The sequence below is a fragment of the Motacilla alba genome, chromosome 3 (genome assembly GCF_015832195.1).
Source record: "Motacilla alba alba isolate MOTALB_02 chromosome 3, Motacilla_alba_V1.0_pri, whole genome shotgun sequence".
NCBI classification, from domain to species: Eukaryota; Metazoa; Chordata; class Aves; order Passeriformes; family Motacillidae; genus Motacilla; species Motacilla alba.
In genome coordinates this window covers 80282945-80301491 of record NC_052018.1, presented here as the reverse complement: position 1 = coordinate 80301491, position 18547 = coordinate 80282945, and the positions used below count along the sequence as shown (strand labels likewise).

Sequence of the window (18547 nt, the reverse complement as noted above, 5' to 3'; positions counted from 1 at the left end):
TTTTAACACTATATTGTTCAGATGGAAAAAGCAGTAGCCATGAGGGAAATAGAGACAATTGCTTTTTTCCCCAGTACAGCACACAGTAAAAGGTATTGTCCTTGTCACTGCTAAGACTTAGCTAAAAATTTTCATTTAAGAGGATAAAACAAAACTGAAGTTCAAAAGTAAATCTTGAGAAGATTAAAGAAACTTTCTCCTATCAACCTGCCAAAGTGCTTAGATCACTACAAGATGCACAAGTGAACTGCAATGAAAACCCTTAAAAAAAACCCAAAACCAAACACCAAAAAACCCCAATAAAACAAGGTGTTCTGTTCCTCTAGAGCACTGTATATTTTTGTCACTTAAAAACTGCGCATGAAGATATGACATGCATACTTGAAGGTATTTCTACTTGAAGGTATTTCTACTTCATCACCATGATAGATGATATATTTTAAAGAAATACCACCTCCTCCCAAAACCTAACCTTTATCTGTTCAAAAGCAAAACTTCCAAATCAGGAAGGCCCTTTCCTACAGACAAAAGGAAAAAAGTATAAAATTCAAACTCATTCAAAAAATTCAAAACTCAAAGTCCCTATAAAAAAAATAATCTTTGAACCACAACCCAAGGATTACCTCAATTTCATTTTGTACAACAGAGAACGTACAAGGTTAAGTGTCAAATAGGAGGAAAGACTTGCTGTGAATTAAGATTATTTTCCCATCAAAAAGATCTTGGTAGAGTTTCGTGCATACTGCTGAATAGAATTCAACACTATAGAGGTGCCTCTTGTCTCTTGTTAGATTATCTGAGACCTAATGATACCACTTCTATATTTTATCTATTCTATTCCACAGCATCTCCAGAATCAGTTCTAAAAATTTACAGAGACTTTTCTGACCAAATCATACCACTGTATATTATATGTACATCTTTTGCTGTCCTTAAGAGTAGATTTCAGAGACAACCCATCCAGAATGTAAAACAAGCGTCATCTTTACAGCTGTTGAGTTTCAGAATCAACGCTGAAGAGACATTGCAGGCATTTTTGCATGTGTATTTGAAGTCAGGCTGACAGAGTTTAAAAGAAAAACAAGATTATAAAACAGAGATCAGAAATATATGACCATAATGTAAGAAAAGGAGACAGACAGAAGCTTCCTCAAATCTACAGTTTGGAAACACAAAGCTATTCAAAGCCTTGTCTTCTCTTCCTACATGCCATTCATGTGATGTTTAAATTAAGAGTAATTTCATTTCTAACAGCCATTTCCTCTTCAGGAATCAGATGTGTAAGGGCTCCTTGTAGATGAATCTGGGTGGAACTCATTACACTGAAGTATAAAATTGTATGGCTTCAGCATGGACAGATTGTGTCTGACCAATCTGGTCATCTTCCACAATGGAGTGACTGAAACACCTGACAAGGGAAAACTGACCGATGTCATCTACCTAGACTTCTACAAGGTCTTTGACACAATCCCTCATAACATCACCATCTCTAAATTGAAGACAGGCAGATTTGAAGGGTGGACTACTCGGTGAGTAAGGAATTGGTTGGAAGGACCAAGCCAGAGAGTTGAAGGAAACAGTCTATCTCCAGGCACAGACTGATGTTGAGTCTGTGAGAGGAGACCCCTCTCACTGGTGCTCTTCAGTATCTTCATCAATGACACAAACAGTGAGATCAAGTGCACCTTAAGCAAGTTTGCAGATGACACAAGGCTGAAAGGTGCCGTTGACGAAACAAAAGGCCGGGATGTCATCCAGAAGGATCTGGAGAAGCCTGAGAGGTGGACCAATGGGAATCTCATGAGATGAAAGTCAGCAAGTCCAAGCGCAAGGTGCTGCACCTGGAATGGGGCAATCCCAGACATGACTACATACTGGGAAAAGTGACTGAGAGCAGCCCTGCCAAGAAGGACGTGGGAGTTCTGGTGGACAGGGAGCAATATGCACTCACAGCCCAGAAGTCCGACCTCATCCTGGGAGACCTCAGTGCCGCCTTTCAGCACAAAAAGGGAGCTTATAAATAAGAGGGAGGCTTTGACATTTTACAAGGGCAGACAGTGACAGGACAAAGGAGAAGGGGTTTTCAACTAAAACAGGAGAGATTTAGATGTCAGGAAGAAATTATTTACTGTGAGAGTGGTGAGGATCTGGAGGTCAGGCTGCCCAGAGATGCTACAGATGTCCCATCCCTGGAAGTGTTCAAGGCCAGAGTGGATGGGGCCCTGAGAGAACTGATCTAGTGGGTGGCATCCATAGTAATGGCAGGGCATTGGAATACATGATATTTAAGGTCTTCCAACCAAAACCATTCCATGATTCTATGACCTGTTCTGAAAAGTATGGACAAAAGAATGCCTAAAAAGACTCATCAAAAGACTTTTTTCTTAAGTCTCACTGATCTTTCATGGTAAATATTAATCTGGTCAACTTAACTGATACTTAGACAAAATTACTATTTTCATCTTCTCACACACAGGCCTGTCTTACCTCATACATGACTTGTCCTGATGCCAGGCGTTTCCTGTCACCAAATGCTAACTGCAACAGATGTAAACTCACAACATCACCTTCACTGAAAAAGGTAAAAATGAGAAAATTTGATTACAAAGCTGCTTTACAATCCTTATTATCATTTTATTAGATCTAGGCTGAAACTTACTTAAGAGTGGGCTCTTGCTGAAAAGAAAAACACTGCTTCCCAAAACATGATAATTGGTTACACTTAGCCAGTAAAACATAAAGGAGGAAATTTTGACACAAACAGCTTCAGGGGCAAATGCTAACTATGACGTTGTTTCGGAAGCTTTAATATGCAACATGGAGGAAAAAATTGCTGAATTGCTGGAAATAGCTCACAACAGTAAAGCGTTCTCCATGAAAACTACTTTTAAGTCGAACTTAAGAAGACTGCCAGTCTATGAACAGCTGTGCTGATTAAGTAGCTTGCTGATGATGTTTACTGTTCTCCATCTGCAGCCTAAACCACTTAAAACGGTACTGAGTATCATGGTGAGAATACCAAACAAATCTTGAAGCAGTCATCAAGAAACAAGGGAAATCATTTCAAGCACAAAAACATAGCCACTGTTTCCTTTGCCTTCTTCCACAAGGTAGTAAAGAGTAAAACCCCTCTCTGCAAATGTAAAATCCTTAAAAAATTGCACTGTAAGTTTAATACTTTTCACCTCCTGTACAGTTAAAGAAACAAAACGAATACACAGATATCAACCAAATGTGAACAAATATTTAAAAAATCTGTGACTTATGGCAGGATTTTATTCACCTTTGTTGTGTCGACTGAACAGCCCACAAGTAGCAACAATTGCGGGGATCATTCTCAGGCTCTTGAAAAGTAACTGCATAGACAGGAATCCTTCCTCCTTCAAGCTGGGAGTGGTGCCTATAGGTTTAAAGAAAAATATAGAAAAAAGGAGAGCCTGCTGGCTCTGGCTGTTTGTAGAAGAGTAGAAGCATCTTCTGGGAAAAAAGCAGCTTGCATGCTTATCCTCAAAGTACAGACAGTCACACTTCCATTTAAAACAACTGATGACTGACAAGCCACTACTTCTTAAGCATTTGTCTTACCAACTTCTGAACTTCAACTGCACCTTCACAATCTTTTTTTTTGCATCTAATTATGTGTCCACTGTCTATTTATGCAACCATAATGCATCCACAACTCATACATAGTTTCTGGTCAGGCACTGTAGATTTCCTTAAATAACACCTATCTGAATGTGGTCATGTATTTCAAGTGGCAGATTTCAAATCACCTATAAATTTCACTATTGCTTATAAATTCTTATAAGGTATCCCTTACTCTGATCTTCAAATCTTTCAAACAAACTTTCATTCACATATGCACCCTGGTCTGGGAATGAATCAACCACCAATTTCCGTCAAGGCTGAAATGTAGGAAAGAATTTATTTTCAGGCACAGATCAACTGTTGAATTATCATGTCTCACTAGACCCATCATGGACACTTTAAAGAATATTATCACCAAAATCACATTATTCACACAGTGAAGCCTTTCAGTGGATGCTCTAATTGCAGTAACTGATTCTGAATCATTCTAAAATCTTTCACGGAAACACATACATTGCCTGGGTTCACAAAATATGACTGGACAGAATAAACAGACTTTTAAAAATCTGCTCTATCACATTTCTACCACATGACTTCCTGAAGAAAAAAATTGAGACCCCTGCACCTCCAAGCATACTGAGTGGAAGTGACTACTTACTCCCTCTTCAAAGTTTTCATATTCCATAGTGACAAGTAGCCATCAGAAAATCCCACAATGAGCTGGTTGCTTCTGCTTATGTAGCACAGGGTTGATACCGCTGTTCCTGAAGGACTTCGTAATTGAAAACAGAGATGCCTCCCTTCCCGGGTCACAGCTTCTCTTCTTTGTGGAACTTCAGCAGGAATTCTAGTGACAACTTCTAGATCTACACACATAAAAGCAGGCAATTGATGCATTATGCCACTTCAGTTGCATTTTAAACTGATGTGATTACACAACGTGTATAATCTCATTCTTCAAGCAAAACACCCATTTCTGCAGCACCTTTTTTGGCTATTCCTGTTTCTGCACCCATTCAGAGAACAGAATGATTCTCCAGTGGGACAGGTAGTCTCACTCCTGTTTCAAAACCGGGTACAAATGGAACCATTGTAGACAAATTCCTTTCTCGGGCCTCATGAGGAAGCTACTTGAAGGGACATGAACTTCTGAAGCCACTCTTACAACACCCAAAACAGCGTATGCAATCTGAAGACACAAACTGCAGGATTCATTCACCCAAATGCAGGATTTTTGATAAGCCAGATTTGTTTTAAGACACAAGCCTAAAACCTGCCCAAGCCATGGATAGAAACAGAAGAACACTCCCAAGGAATCTGGTACCTCTGACACAACTGCCTAAAACGCAGCTGCACTGACTCCAATGGAAAAATTCCTACCTCCCACTGGCAAGAATCACAGGGACAAAGGGATGTGGGCAGCAAGAGGCCCTCTTGACATCAGGAGGACCATTAAGCCACTCCCATGTCTGGATCAGTTCTGAACCATACCATGTCAAACTGCTGCCTGCAGTCAGCAGTGGGCAGTGTCAGAAATGCCCGTAGTCAGTCAGCACGCTGGGATCTTCACTGGCACACCGGCTGGGTTTTGAAAAGAAACACACTGTCTTACTTCTAAATTCAAGTTGAAAAACTGCAGCTTACCCGATGCTTCCACTTCATTCTGACTGCAAGATAAATCATCCAAACAAAGGTCAACCAGAAGGACATGGCCAACATCTGTGGCCACTGCTGCCACTCCAAAGAGCCACCGCAGACTCTGATGCAGGTGCCGCGTGCTCACGCTGGCTCCGCCGTCATTGCTGATGGGTTCGATAGCAGTCACCTGCAGGGAAGCGCAGGTCAATAGTCAAGCTCTTTGACAGGCTCAAGAGTAACCCTCAGAAGGGAAGCCAGCATTAGCACATCAGAAACACGACAGGAAATACAGGTTCATAAGACTTCCATGGGAATGAAACATTCCTAGAAAGGGTTGGAGGGAGATGCTGAGTAACAAAAATCTACGCTGGTCCTCACTTTGACTGATAATAGCCAACAAAAATTTTAAATGCATACCAGCACTCTTACAGATGGTAAGGGAAACTGTAAAAGGCAGCCTAAACCAACAGCAAGAGACCACACAAGAACTTGATCAGCCTCAGGCAGGAGCTCTCTTTCTCTCGCTGACAGGCTGAGCACTCCCCATGACCTCAGCACAAGGTGAACAGACCCTTCAGCACCCACAGGACAATACTGACTGCTCTAGCAGAGACACGAGCACACCAGGGCTGCTGCGCTAAAGGAGCAGGACAACACAGGAACAGGGGCTATCTTCTGGCCTCTTCCAAATGCAGCACCATGAAAGCAGACAGCTTTACATCAGCAACAAAGGTTTGTCTGAAACAAGGAAGTGAGCATCACAAGGTAGTCCATCTTTTTATGTAGCTTATTTACCCTCAGAAGTGGGGGGAAATATCCAAACTTACAGGGCCCCTGAGGTTTTCTTCTCTCCCGTATCAAGCACTTGCTTATGACTGCACAGCCTGGTCACCTGCTATACAATCCACCTTTCACCCTGAACACAAGCAATCCAAGCTTACAAGTATCTTTAGTTATTCAGGAAACTTGGTTTTCTTTCAGAATTCCTATGCTTCAAATTAAAATTTTAATCCTCTCTACTGCTCCGAGGACTAACAAAAGTATTTTGATTACTCGGATTCTTGTGTTCCAAACGTTGGTGACCGAGGAGGAAATACAGAACACATCTTGCTGTGCAATTAGCCGAGGCTGAAGTGTTGCTTGAGAGTTCAAGTTTTTTTTCATTTTACAACTGGCTCCAAATGAATCTTTACTAGTTTTACGTAGGCTTCCAAAAATGTTCTCTGTTACTTCAATTTTCCATGTAGAAGCTCCTGAAATGACATATTTTTCCACTATGCTATGCACTGCTTTTTCCTATTCTCCTAGTGCTTTGCCAACTCATTCTGGGAGAGAACAAAGAAAACTTTTCTCAGCTCACTGAATCTGAATGCTGCCCTTCTGCCTCATACAACCCAGGAAAATTTGGGAAAATACCATGCAACAATTCTGAAACATGCAACTGTTATAAACCAATTTGATGTACTTCTTGTTTTTAATTCAAAATCCAATTCAAATCATACTCATCAACATTTTCAGTCTCCTGCTGCATCTCATAGACATATCAAGAGGGCACCAAGAGACTCTCATAGACACATGCGAAGATATTATGCCAAAATTCTTTCTAAGCTCCCGAGTCTGGGTTTTTTAACTGATTTCTTTATTCTCTGAACGACTCAACATCCACTCTTACACTAAAAAGCATTCACACAGTCACAATAAACACCCTGTATTAATACTCTTAACAACTCGACACCTTGGAGCAGAGTTGCTCTAAGTTGAACTGTGTAACTTAGCTGTCCATAGAACTTATACCTGTTGAGAAAATAGTCCCGAAAACACAGTGCTCATTAAAGGTTTAAAAGAGTAATGACAGAAATGCAGAAATGTGATGTTAAGCAAAGATCCACATTTTACCTTTAAAAAGAATCAATCTGAAAATCCGAGAAGCATTCATGCACATCAATCCCCCCCAAACTACACATTACATAATATGCAAATATGAGTTTCTGAAAGAATTCAAAACATATGGACAGCAGCCAAGCGCAAGTTTGATCTACTTGTTTTTGCTTATCCTTACACCCACTCACAGTCTGAAAGTTAAGACTCCAATTAGCAATACCTGTGCCCTGACTATGAACTAACACAATACCAAAGACATAGGAAGCAAAATGCAAGCAACAGACCAAACATACTTGTAATCATGAGCTTTCAGGGCATAAGAGCAAAACTTTCAGAGCTTAGGCTTTATTTCAAAATTCCTACCCTTTATCACCCAACAACCAACTCTTTCCTGCAGGGCTTCATCTCTGCTCTTGAATCAGTTTTTGTGGTATAGAACAACTCTCTAATACAACTGATTGTTGGAACTAGCTTCGATTTCAAAACACTTCCACAGCTATGGAGTCAACATGTAACATAATCCTTACTTCTAAACCTTTGCTTTTCTAGCTTACTCAGAAGAAATAAAACCTAACACACCAACATCACTTACCAAAACATAATTTACTTATTTCCAGGTCATGCTGGCACACAGCCTGCCTTTCCATCTACAACTTGAGCAGAGAGCAAAACAACACACTGGAACACTGACACGACTTGTATCTTTAGAAATTAACACAAATGCTTACTACTACGAACAAGACTTCGACCTGTACTCTAGCAAGTGAAACCAAATAAAGAAAAACTGAGTAGTAAATAAGTATTTATTTGCTGCAGATCTCAAGATGATAAAAACACAGTGAATCTTGATGTTCCGATAACTTAATCTGATTCCTGTTTCTATTGCGTTAATGAGACCCAGGGACACAACATCATGTGAATTCAAGGGTTACAGAAGGCAGAAAAAATTATCGACATGACACCACTGTATCCCATCTACAAAAACACTACATTCAACAAGCAGAGACTGAAGGACGGCAGACTGAAAGTAAATCTGCCAACTATGTGACAGATAACTCACTAAAATCTTTTTTCCAATCCTAAGTTAACAGAAAAATCTGTTCTGGTCCCGCATCACCTGCTTCCTAGTCGGAGATTGATGGGAACGTGTCAGTCATTAACAGCACAATGATGGGAATCTGAGATACTTTAAGGACAGTATTTCTGACAGAAATTAGCCATTTAGAATAGGTATATTACAGACATTTTAAGTGGGGCTTTCTTTTTAGCTCTGAAAAAAAAAGGTTTTCAATGCCTTTTTTTTAAAACTAGAGAATTTTGTCACTATGTGCTCTACAATTTATTTTTTTTTTTTTACTATCAGTAAACTCAAAAGGTAATGCAACTGCTAAGTCCAAGATTTTACATCAAGGCTCTCCTGACTGGATAATCTGAACTGACAATATGTGCATGCAATATAAAAAGGTTAAGTCATACAACGAGATGCTCTAAAGCTTTTCTTGAAATAAGATTATGCAGCACCAAACAACACAAAACCTTCATTTCCCCAAAAAGATACATACCCTTCCTGGAAGAACAACTGCTTTAACCACTCTTGAAATCCCAAGGTCGTACAGACAGAGAACACTTCCCTCTGCTTCCTCCAACCCAACCAGGAGTCCAGTCCTCTTCTGCCAAGAAAACTCCTTCACCACGCGAACGGTGGGAGGCTGCTCGTTCACTCCGCTGAAGCGATACGCAGAGAGACGCTCTCCTGTCACCGAGTTCACCACCTCCAGCTGGGGGCCACACGCCAGCCACGCCAGGCCACTTCTGCCTGCAAGGCAAAAGGAACAGCACTCAACAAATGCCCAGCAGAAGAACTGAAACAACAGCACTGGCACTGGGCCCTTCCCTCAAATACAACAAGGGGAGGAAGGACAACCTACCCACACCTGGACAATTATTTTAAATCACCCATTCCAACCCTCAACCAATACTTCCTAAATTTAATAACCCCACTCTTTTGCATTTCTACTTGTCATTCCTGCACTCAAGAACACTGACTCGTTGGGAGAAAGATTACATTAGACTGAGCTCTAGTCTATACACCATACTTGGCCTGGTTTTGCTAAAAAACACCTAAACATGTACAGGAATAATACAAGTCTCAAAGCATACTTCAAATACAGCCCATCTCAACCAATTCAGTTCCAGTTAAGAATTTTGATTGACACATGACTACTCTGGGCAGGAATTCGGACAGCAAAGTATCTCAAAATGGGCACTGCATGTGTAATTCCAACTTTTACATGTGCTGATCCCAGAAAGAATTTAACAAGTGGTGTTTAACACTTGCTCCTCTACTGAGGAACTTCAAGCTCAAAGGAAGGATGAGCTCCATTACTGCAGGTACACTCAGGTGGATAAGATTCTACCTGGTCTTAACAGCAGCCCAGAAACCCAGACAGACATCCAGCTCTACTTTCAGATCACCTAGAAAGTCAACTGCCTAATGTGCTTAGCTGGTGTCAGCAACTCTCACTGGGTCCTCAATCCACATCCTATTAAATACCTTGGAAACACATGGGCAGCACTTAACAAAGCTGTCCCTCTTTCCACTTTTTATTTAGACTAGAGAAGAAAATGTTGTGTTCCTATGTAACTATTTCTGCGTGAGATGTCATGACGGACATAGAGCTGCTAAAAAGAATACATCCCAAAACAACACTATTTCCTCAAAAACTGCCTTCTATTTCACTCAGAACTGAGGAGAGCATGGTCAGCTGTATTATTTAAATAGCACAGGATTGGAGCAGGCTGTTGCACTTTCAGTGCTTCTAATTGTTAAAATATCCTGTTAGCACTATCAGAACACCTGATCCATTTCACTTAACAGAACCAACCTGATGCCAGGACCCTGTGCTTCAGGCAATAACAACTTCACACCAAATCCAAATTTAAAAGAAAATGCTCACCTCCAGAGAACTTCCCACACAGCGCAGAGTCTAGGGTGATCTCATCTTCCCCAAGTGCCTCAACAGTCACCTCTGGAAACTGCAGCAGACTGCTCGTTACCTGAGCCGTTAGGTCTCGCATTCTTCACTGGAAATAAAGAAAAAAGGGCAAAGAGACTCGTGTCAGCCATAAATACCTTGGAGACTGACCCAAGCTTCATCACTCTGCAGTGACACATCTCCCATACATCATTTGTAGCTCTTTTTTGCTCAAAAGAAATGCCACTTGGGACAGTTTTTCATCTCACAGCAGAGCAAAAGGAGAATTCTGAGCTTTCCAATGCCTACGAGATCACCAACAGAAGACACAGAGGGGTGAACAAGATAAATAACAGGGAATAGAACAATACACCAAATTCAAGCTTACTCAGACAGGTTAGCAAGATGTGATCTCAGAAAAATCCTATTTTAAAAAACTTCTTGATAAGAGGTATGAGTCTCTGCCCTTTCCCTTAATACAGTATTATTTTTGTCAGTTGTCTTCTAGTAGATGTCATAGATCAGCCATTTATTGTCTACTTTTTGCATGCTTATTTTTGACATTCAGAGATATAAAGTTCTTGACCAATTCATCCTCAAATTCTTCCAGAAAACACATTGCTGAGACTTTCAAGCACTACTGACTTTCATAGCTCATCAATTAGAAGTATTTTTCCATACATTTAAGAGGCGAACGTAATACAACATTTCAAAATATTGTTCTTTTTCTCTGCTGAAATCCTTATATTTCTTATTCCAGTCCCTTCCTTCCTATTGCCTTTCCTTATGCATCTCTGCAGTATTAGAGAAAAAATTTCTAGATCTCTAATACAGTTTCATGTTCATACAGGTGCTCCACAAGAGCTCACATTTCAGTATGTCAAGACAGATTTTATTTTTTTTTCTGGAGAAAGTGCAGAGCTGAACTAAGTTACAGGATTAAACAGGTGGCTAAATATGAGATAATCCATATGCATGGAAATACAAATTACTTGAAGTATCTATGTTTTGCAAGTCATCTGGCTGACAGAAAAGGCCTCTGACAGACAAGACAAATTCAACTGTCTTGTTCAAACAGTACTGCTTTCTTAATGACATCTCAAGATATTATACATAGGTCACTAGTGCAGGGTTGTGCTCCCATATTTGCTGCCAGCAGGACAGCAACAAGCGCGTGAAGCACAGGAAGGGTAAGTCAGGGTCCTGCACTAAGCACAAGTCAACATTTTGACAAAAATGTTGCTGATGGCAAAGCCAGTACTGCAGCCAGCCAGCCTGACCACTCTGCCAGCATTCACTACTAGCACAGATCAGGTTCCAAGTGGGACAACTCACTTGCAGTAGTTTTGCTGAGTTCCTCTTTTTATACTTGCCATCAGTTTCAAGTGACAACTTCTGCACTGTATCCAGGGGCTCCAGAGAGTAAAATGCCTCACAATTTGACCAGCATTCTTGCTTAATTAAATTGCAATTTAGTGGATATATTTTAGGAGTAACCCATAATACCAAATACTAATTCAGACACATCTGGCTGATGAATAGCATCTTTGAAATGTTTCAGCATGTGCTTGTGTTCCTGTCACTCATCACCACTGGAATGTTCCTGGCTCCATCTGCTTTACACCCTCTCTTCAGGTATTTATGTGCATTGATGAGAAGCCCTGAGCCTTCTCTTCTCCAGGCTGAACAGTCTCAGTCTCCCAGTCTTTTCTCAGACAAGAGCCGCTCCATTCTTCTCTAACCATCTTTGTGGCTCTCTCCAGTACCTTCATCTCTCATCTTGAGAGGCTGGTGAGCCTAGACCTGACACAGCATTCCACTGAGGCCTCACCAGTGCAGTACTAGAGGAAGGATCACCTCCCTTCACCTGCTGGCAAAGGTTCTTCCTCATGAGCCCAGGCAGGATACCATCAGCCTTCTCTGCGGCACAGTGATGGCTCATGGCCAGCTGGGTGTCCCAGGGCCCTTTCTGCTAAGCTGCTTTCCAGCTGGGCAGGCCCCCGCACACACCGCTGCCTGGGGTGGTTCCTCCCCAGTGCAGGACTTGGTACTTTCCCTTGTTAAACTACACAAGGTTCCTGTCAGCCCGTTTCTCCAGCCTGACAAAGCACTGACTCTGACGACATAGACTAAGGAATTTTAGAAAAGAGCACAAAATTCCAGAATTATTGTAGCGAATTTTTTTTTCTTTTTTTTGTAAATAAGAATGGGCATGTCTGTGTGGTAAGCATATGATTATTAATACCATACACCACAACAATAGCAAGATAGTTTTAAGAAAAGAGTGAACAAATATCTTGCAGTAAGTAGGGCAGGTAAGAGCATGCAAGGAAACTTCTCAGCTGAGTGCTCGCCATGAGTCACCCTGAGCGATCCTACCTGAGACGCTGCCTACCTGCTGTGCCGAGAGCACAGAACCTCGTGTGGCTAAACTGGAAATCAAATTGAAACATCCTCTACTGGGGGGATTTGAGTTTAAAAAACAAACTCCTCACCATCCCAAAAAGAATTCTTCCCTAATAGAAAGCTCCTATGTTAGGACAGCATACTCCTGCCCACAATACTAAAAAAATCCATCCATGAACACCGGTAAGAACCATCAAATAAGTAGAGCTCCAAGAGCTAAACCGTTTGTGTAGAAAATGACAATACTAGAGCATCTGGCATGCTCAGTTTTCCTCCACTAAGGCAATGACCATTTTAAACACCTCTTTTTGATTTTAGAAATCATGCATGGAACAAGGTTGATAAACTTTATAACAAATTATGAACAATATATACCGACCTCTCTATAAGGATGCTTTCCTTAGACCATGTTGCTAAGTTAAACCAAAAACTGCTAGGAAATCAAAACAGAGGGGAAATACTTAGATCTAGATTAAAGGCACAAAGCCTCTGAACTTTAAGAGATATATCCAACAGCAACTGCATTTCAGCCCTCTTTGAAAGAATAACTACAAGCACATTCTTATTTCTGTTAGAAATCAGATTAGGGTAAAATGTCACATGCTTTCTCCATTTTCAAGAATAAATCAGAATTCAACCTCCCAGCTGTATCCTACAGCAATGCAGTCTGTGTGCAAGTTGCCAAAATGACCATTATTTTTCACCCTAGGAACTTATAAACTTCCAAGGACCATGAACTATTTCCAAAGACAGAAATGTCATAAATTTTTGGATTAAAAAGTCTGGGAGGGGGGAAGAGGGAAGGAGGGAAAAGAAAGAGAGAAAAAGAGAAATTGAGTGTTCAAGCAGAATTACATAAAGCCAAGTCAGAGTTCTGAGATGTCAATTTTGACCGATGGTATTCCACAAAAATCAGTTTAAAAGGCCAACAGCATTATGGGCTCACTGAAGAAAAAGCTAAAAATACCGTCAGTCACAGCTTCAGACAAGATTTCACAGGACATGTTGACTTCACTGACATCAAAAGAGAGACCTTGCTGCCATCTCTCATCTTCATATTTGCTCCTTTGTTCTACTACTGTATTTTGGAAGACATTTCCAGCATACCACACTGGTATGCCATCCCATTGCTGGTCCTTCCCAGCACAAATTCCAGAATCACATCAAAGAGAAAGATCTGCCAGAATCAGGCACAGTCATCTCTTCTAAACACCATGCTCAAGCCATCACCTAGAGCAGGCTGCCCAAGCCTGTATCTAGATGGATTTGAAACATTTAATTCTCCAGCAGGTTTTTACAACCAGCAACCTGACAAGACCAACTGCAGAAACACCTGCGATCCATGCAACAGGGTGACTCTCTCTTGCAAATTAAGGATTCTATTCTCTCCACCAAACCAGTGTCACCCCAGGCAAGGCATGTCACCACTGTTTCTCCAAAACTATGTCTGACACCTTACTAGGCAGAAGACATAAAATTCATAGAAGCTTGATCACACTTGAGAAAGCCAATCTCGGGCAAATCGATGCAGGAAGGAGAGCTGAGGCAGCATGTGAATGAGGAGCTGTCCTCCCCAAGATACAGAGCTGTGTGCCCAAGCGCACGGGACAGCTGCCAGCCAAGGCTGACACAACCAGCCAGACCGACGGGCCCTGCAAAGGCACCTGCACGGCCACGCTCAGCCCTATACCCCAAACGGGGTGCAGCCATCCCGACACAAACAAATCCCTCCATTTCCTCCAATTTCCCCGGACATGATCAGGAAGCAAATATTACACCTGAAAGACTGACACCAAGCATTCTATTGGCAGAAGCTCCAGACATGGACTCAGTTTATTAGGGAAGACACCGAGCACTTCTCTTTAAGCCAGCAGCAACTCTGCTTCGCGATGTTTCGCTTCGTGCAAAGACACAGGGAGCCCCACAAATCTCACTGGATTCTTCTGAAGCTGTGGCCTCCCCACTGCACCCATCCCACGTCCCGCAATCGCCGCTCTACGCACAGAGCGCATTTCCCGCCTCCTCATGGAATACAACCCCGAAGCCCGGCGGGGGAGGGGGAGGCGGAATTAGAAAGAAGTAAAGAAAAACCCTCCAAAAACACGACGGAAGGGGCGAGAACAGAGGGCGGGCGCGGGTGGCCGGGCAGGAGGGAAAGCTCCTGGCGGCAGCCGCCGCATCTCCCACGCCCCCCAGGCTGACGGAGCCTCCCGGCTGCGGAGCCTCCCATGTGCGCTGCCCAGGCCGCGCCGCCCGGGCCTCCCCCGCCGCCGGGGGCCGAGGCACGTGTGGCGGACACGGCGCCGCAGCCCGGGGGTCACTTACATAAGGCACGGGCGGCCGGGCCCGCCCGAGGCCCCCGCGGGCCCGCGCTGCGCCAGCGCCGGTGCCGGCCTATGCGGCTCGGGAGCGCCCGGTACCCGCTGGTACGGGAGGGAAGGAAGAAAGGGAGGAACGAAGGCAGACGGGCGGGCGGGGGTCGCCGTTGCCGCCACCTCCGCCGCCTACTCCTGTCCGCGCCGCTGCCCCCAGCCCAGCCGAGCCCGCACTCCCGGTACGTGCCGGTGCCGGTGGCATCTCCCTCCCGCAGCGGCGACAACGGCCCGGCCCGGCCCCGCGCGCCCGCGCACCCACCTCGCTCGCTCACCCGCCGCGCGGGGGGCGGGACGGGATGGGGGGGACGGGCCGAGTTCTCGCGAGATCCGCAGAGAACCTCCGCGGGAATTTTCAAATGCGCGGGACACGGCCCAGGGAGCTGGCGGCGGCGGCCTCCGGACTACGGATCCCGGCGTGCGGCGCGGCAGGCGCTTCCGCTGCCGCTCCCACCCCGGTGGCTGCTGTCTGTCGCGGGGCACGCCGGGAGCTGTAGTTCCTGGGCCGGCAGGACCCGCGCTGCAGAGCCCGTTGGTGGCCCCCGCCCCGCAGCTCATGGGGACGGCTCTGCTCTGCTGCCCCGCCGTGAGGGAACCGCCGGCAGGGGCACAGCTGGCCCGGCCTGCCTGTGTCCGCCCCATGGCAGGAGCCGCTCACCCGCTCCTCCCCCTTCCCCCCGCGGGCTGTCTGGATTTCATTGAATCACAGAATGGTTTGGGGAGGAAGGGACTTTAAAGATTGTGAAAAATCCCAATCAATCGTTTTTAAAAATTTAAAAGTCTAATAGTAATAAGGTGGTTATAAAAATAGCAATATAATTAGATTAATAAAAATTTGCACAATTAGGATTTAGGACAATACGAGACAATAAGAACGAAGAGTTACAGACGGTCCGGGTACCTTTTCTGGGCAAAATAAGCCCGAAAAAGGACACCCGTTAACAGAGGGTTAACCCTTAAAAGCAATAACCCGTTGCATATTCATACACCTCATACATGATGCATAAATTCCATTCAAACAAAGGATTCTGTCTGGTCAGAGTCAACTTCCTCTTAATCCTGACGGCATCTTCATGGCTGAGCAAGGCGGGAAGTTAGTTTCTTCTGCTAATGGAGCAAGGAATTATCTTTCTCTGAAAAATTTAGGTGTCCTGTGGCTGCTATCTGGTGCGAGTACCTCATTCCTTTCTTTAAAAAAATATCCCACATTCATAGTTTCTATTTTAACTTTATGTTATATCCTAAAACTATATTTAACACACTACTTTAAAAAAAATTAATACAGCATAACTTTCTAACATAAGACATATAATATTCATTTTAATATTTGCGAAAAGCCAATCATAAAATACAGCTCTGTGCATTTTTTCACAAAGATCATCGAGTTACAGCCCCCCCTGCCACGGGCAGGGATACCTCCCACTTGGACCGGGTTACTCAAAGCACTTTTTAGCCTGGCCTTGAACACTTCCAGGAATGGAGCATCCACAGCTTCTCTGGGCAACCTGTTTCAGGGCCTTGTCACCCCCACAGTAAAAGACTTCCTCCTACTATCTAACCTAAATCTACACTCTTAGTTTGGATCCATTCCCCCTTCTGCTGTCATGCTCTTGTAAAAAGTCCCTGTCCATCTTTCTTGTAGGTTCCCTTCAGGTCACCCATTTAAAAGGTTTTGAAGGGGTAGGCTATTTAGCTGCAGGTTTCCTCTCAATTTTAATAAGAAATTGTATGTAAAACCCCAACAAATAAATATAAAATTAATGTTACACTGTTAGTCACTGAAAAGAGAAAAAGTAAGTATAAAGTCAAAAGTGCAAGTCTAATGCTACTCTTTTCAGTGTATATAGTTTAATGTGGTCAAAACATTCTTTGACTTAAAAAAATATTTTCAGTTATTGATGAACCAATAGTATAGTGGAAGGCATCCCTGCTCATGGCAGGGGTGTTGAAACAAGATGATCTTTAAAGTCCCTTCTAACCCAAGCCATTCTATGATTCTGTGAAATGTGCAATGCTTCTAAGAAGTGCCAGCATCATCAAAGGGGTGGCAAAGGCATTTAATTTCTCCCAGCATACATTATCCCTAAGTTACAGCTATGCCTCTCAGTATTGAGTCGCCATTCTTTGTATTATTATGCAAATCTTTTTTTGTGACTTGGTGGCTGCTGTTGCCATTTTAAATTTATTAATTTGTATTATACTAGGTCACGGAGAAGGAACCCGCCATGAGGATTGCACAGGCCAGCCTGGCCCCTGACCTTCGGGGAGGCTGTGCACAAGTCCCAGGGTGTCGGTGAGACAGTATTTGCCTGCAAAGAAGGAACCCTGGCCCTGGTCACCAGCTGATGGGTGATGGCAGAGCTGACTGTTACACGTGAGAGGCTGTGCATGAGAGAGACAGATCTGGGGTGGGCTACGGAAGGGCTCGAAAGCGAGGACAGGCAGCTGTCATCTGATGTGACAGAGGGTAGGGAGCTAAGGGAGAAATGCAAAGATAGGCATGGCTGCATGGGGGGACCAGCCAGACCCATATCCTTTGCAAAGACACGTAGAGTGATTATGTGCAGGATCGGGCTGCATTTATTGAGGGAAGGACAAGTGCTTTGGCAGTAAGCACAATACAAAGTGGCAATTCAGCGTGGATGAGAGCCTTAGCTCCACACATGGAGACAGAAGGGCTTAATGTCAGGAATTATTTGTGGAACAATCTTTCAGGGTTTGGGCATGATCTGAATAAGGACACGAGGAGAAGTCTGGACCAAAGCTGTCCTCCCTCTCATAGGCATAAGTGAGCATTGGCCTAAACAGCAGGTGAGGGGCAGTGGGATGAAGTGGGCTGGCTTAGGCAAGCTTGAGCTTCAACTGACAGCAAGGCTTATCTGAGCAGACATCAGGGAGCTGAGCAAGAATGTGTTTAGAAAAAAGGGTCTATGACTCATCTTGCCCAGTTTTAAGTGTCTACAGTACAGTCACCAATCCATTCAGCTGGACTCCCTTTCTAGGTGGGGAAGGAAACAGCTTTTTCCTGAGTGCCTGTCCTGGGTGGCTTTAGATACCTCCTATAGGATTAGCTGTAAAGGGAGCTAGATGACATTGCAGGTAGAGTGTCACAGCTCTATGCAACTATTAATACTTTTATTGTTTACAAGCCACCAACTCCTCCATCATTCCCCTCCTCAGCTGGACAGGGGAGAGAAAATGAGGAGTGAAGTTGAACCCAGGAAGATGGGAGGGGTAGGGGCGAGATGTTTTAGTATTTAGCTTTTATTTCTCATTGTCTCACTCTGATATAATTTTTAAGAAATTAAATTCCTTTTCACTGAATCGAGTCTGTTTTGCCCATGACAGTGACTGGTGAGTGATCTCTCCCTGTCTTTATCTCGACCCATGAGCTTTCATTATGTTTTCTCTCCCCTGTTAAGAGTTGCATTTATTGAAATGAGAAAGAGACAAAGAAGAGTGAGTAATTAACAAGGTAAAATGAGCATGAGGCAATTAAGGAGATGAGAGAAAGTGGAACCAACAGCAAGAAAAGGAGCAGCATGGCAAAACCAAAGAAGAGAGCTCTGTGCCTGTGGCACCAGCAAAGACTGGGAGTGAGATAAGTGGAAGTGGGCTTAAGATGCAGGGATTGCAAAGTCAAAACACAGGAAGAAAGCAGTGAGATGTTGTGCAAATAGAGAAGGA

At 43.5% G+C, this 18547-nt stretch overlaps 1 protein-coding gene across 1 annotated transcript in view; it reads right to left on the bottom strand.

Annotated features, from left to right (window-relative positions):
- AHCTF1 (AT-hook containing transcription factor 1) overlaps nt 1-15263 on the bottom strand; it is a 40923-nt gene extending 25660 nt beyond the window's left edge. The window contains exons 1-7 of the mRNA XM_038131307.1: nt 15123-15263; nt 10065-10191; nt 8670-8923; nt 5233-5413; nt 4247-4454; nt 3284-3400; nt 2488-2572 (exon numbers count right to left, since the gene is read on the bottom strand). Coding sequence (XP_037987235.1) covers nt 2488-2572; nt 3284-3400; nt 4247-4454; nt 5233-5413; nt 8670-8923; nt 10065-10185 — 966 coding nt within the window. The 5' untranslated portion in view covers nt 10186-10191; nt 15123-15263. The remainder of the gene's footprint in view (nt 1-2487; nt 2573-3283; nt 3401-4246; nt 4455-5232; nt 5414-8669; nt 8924-10064; nt 10192-15122) is intronic.
- Between the last annotated feature and the right edge of the window lie 3284 nt (nt 15264-18547).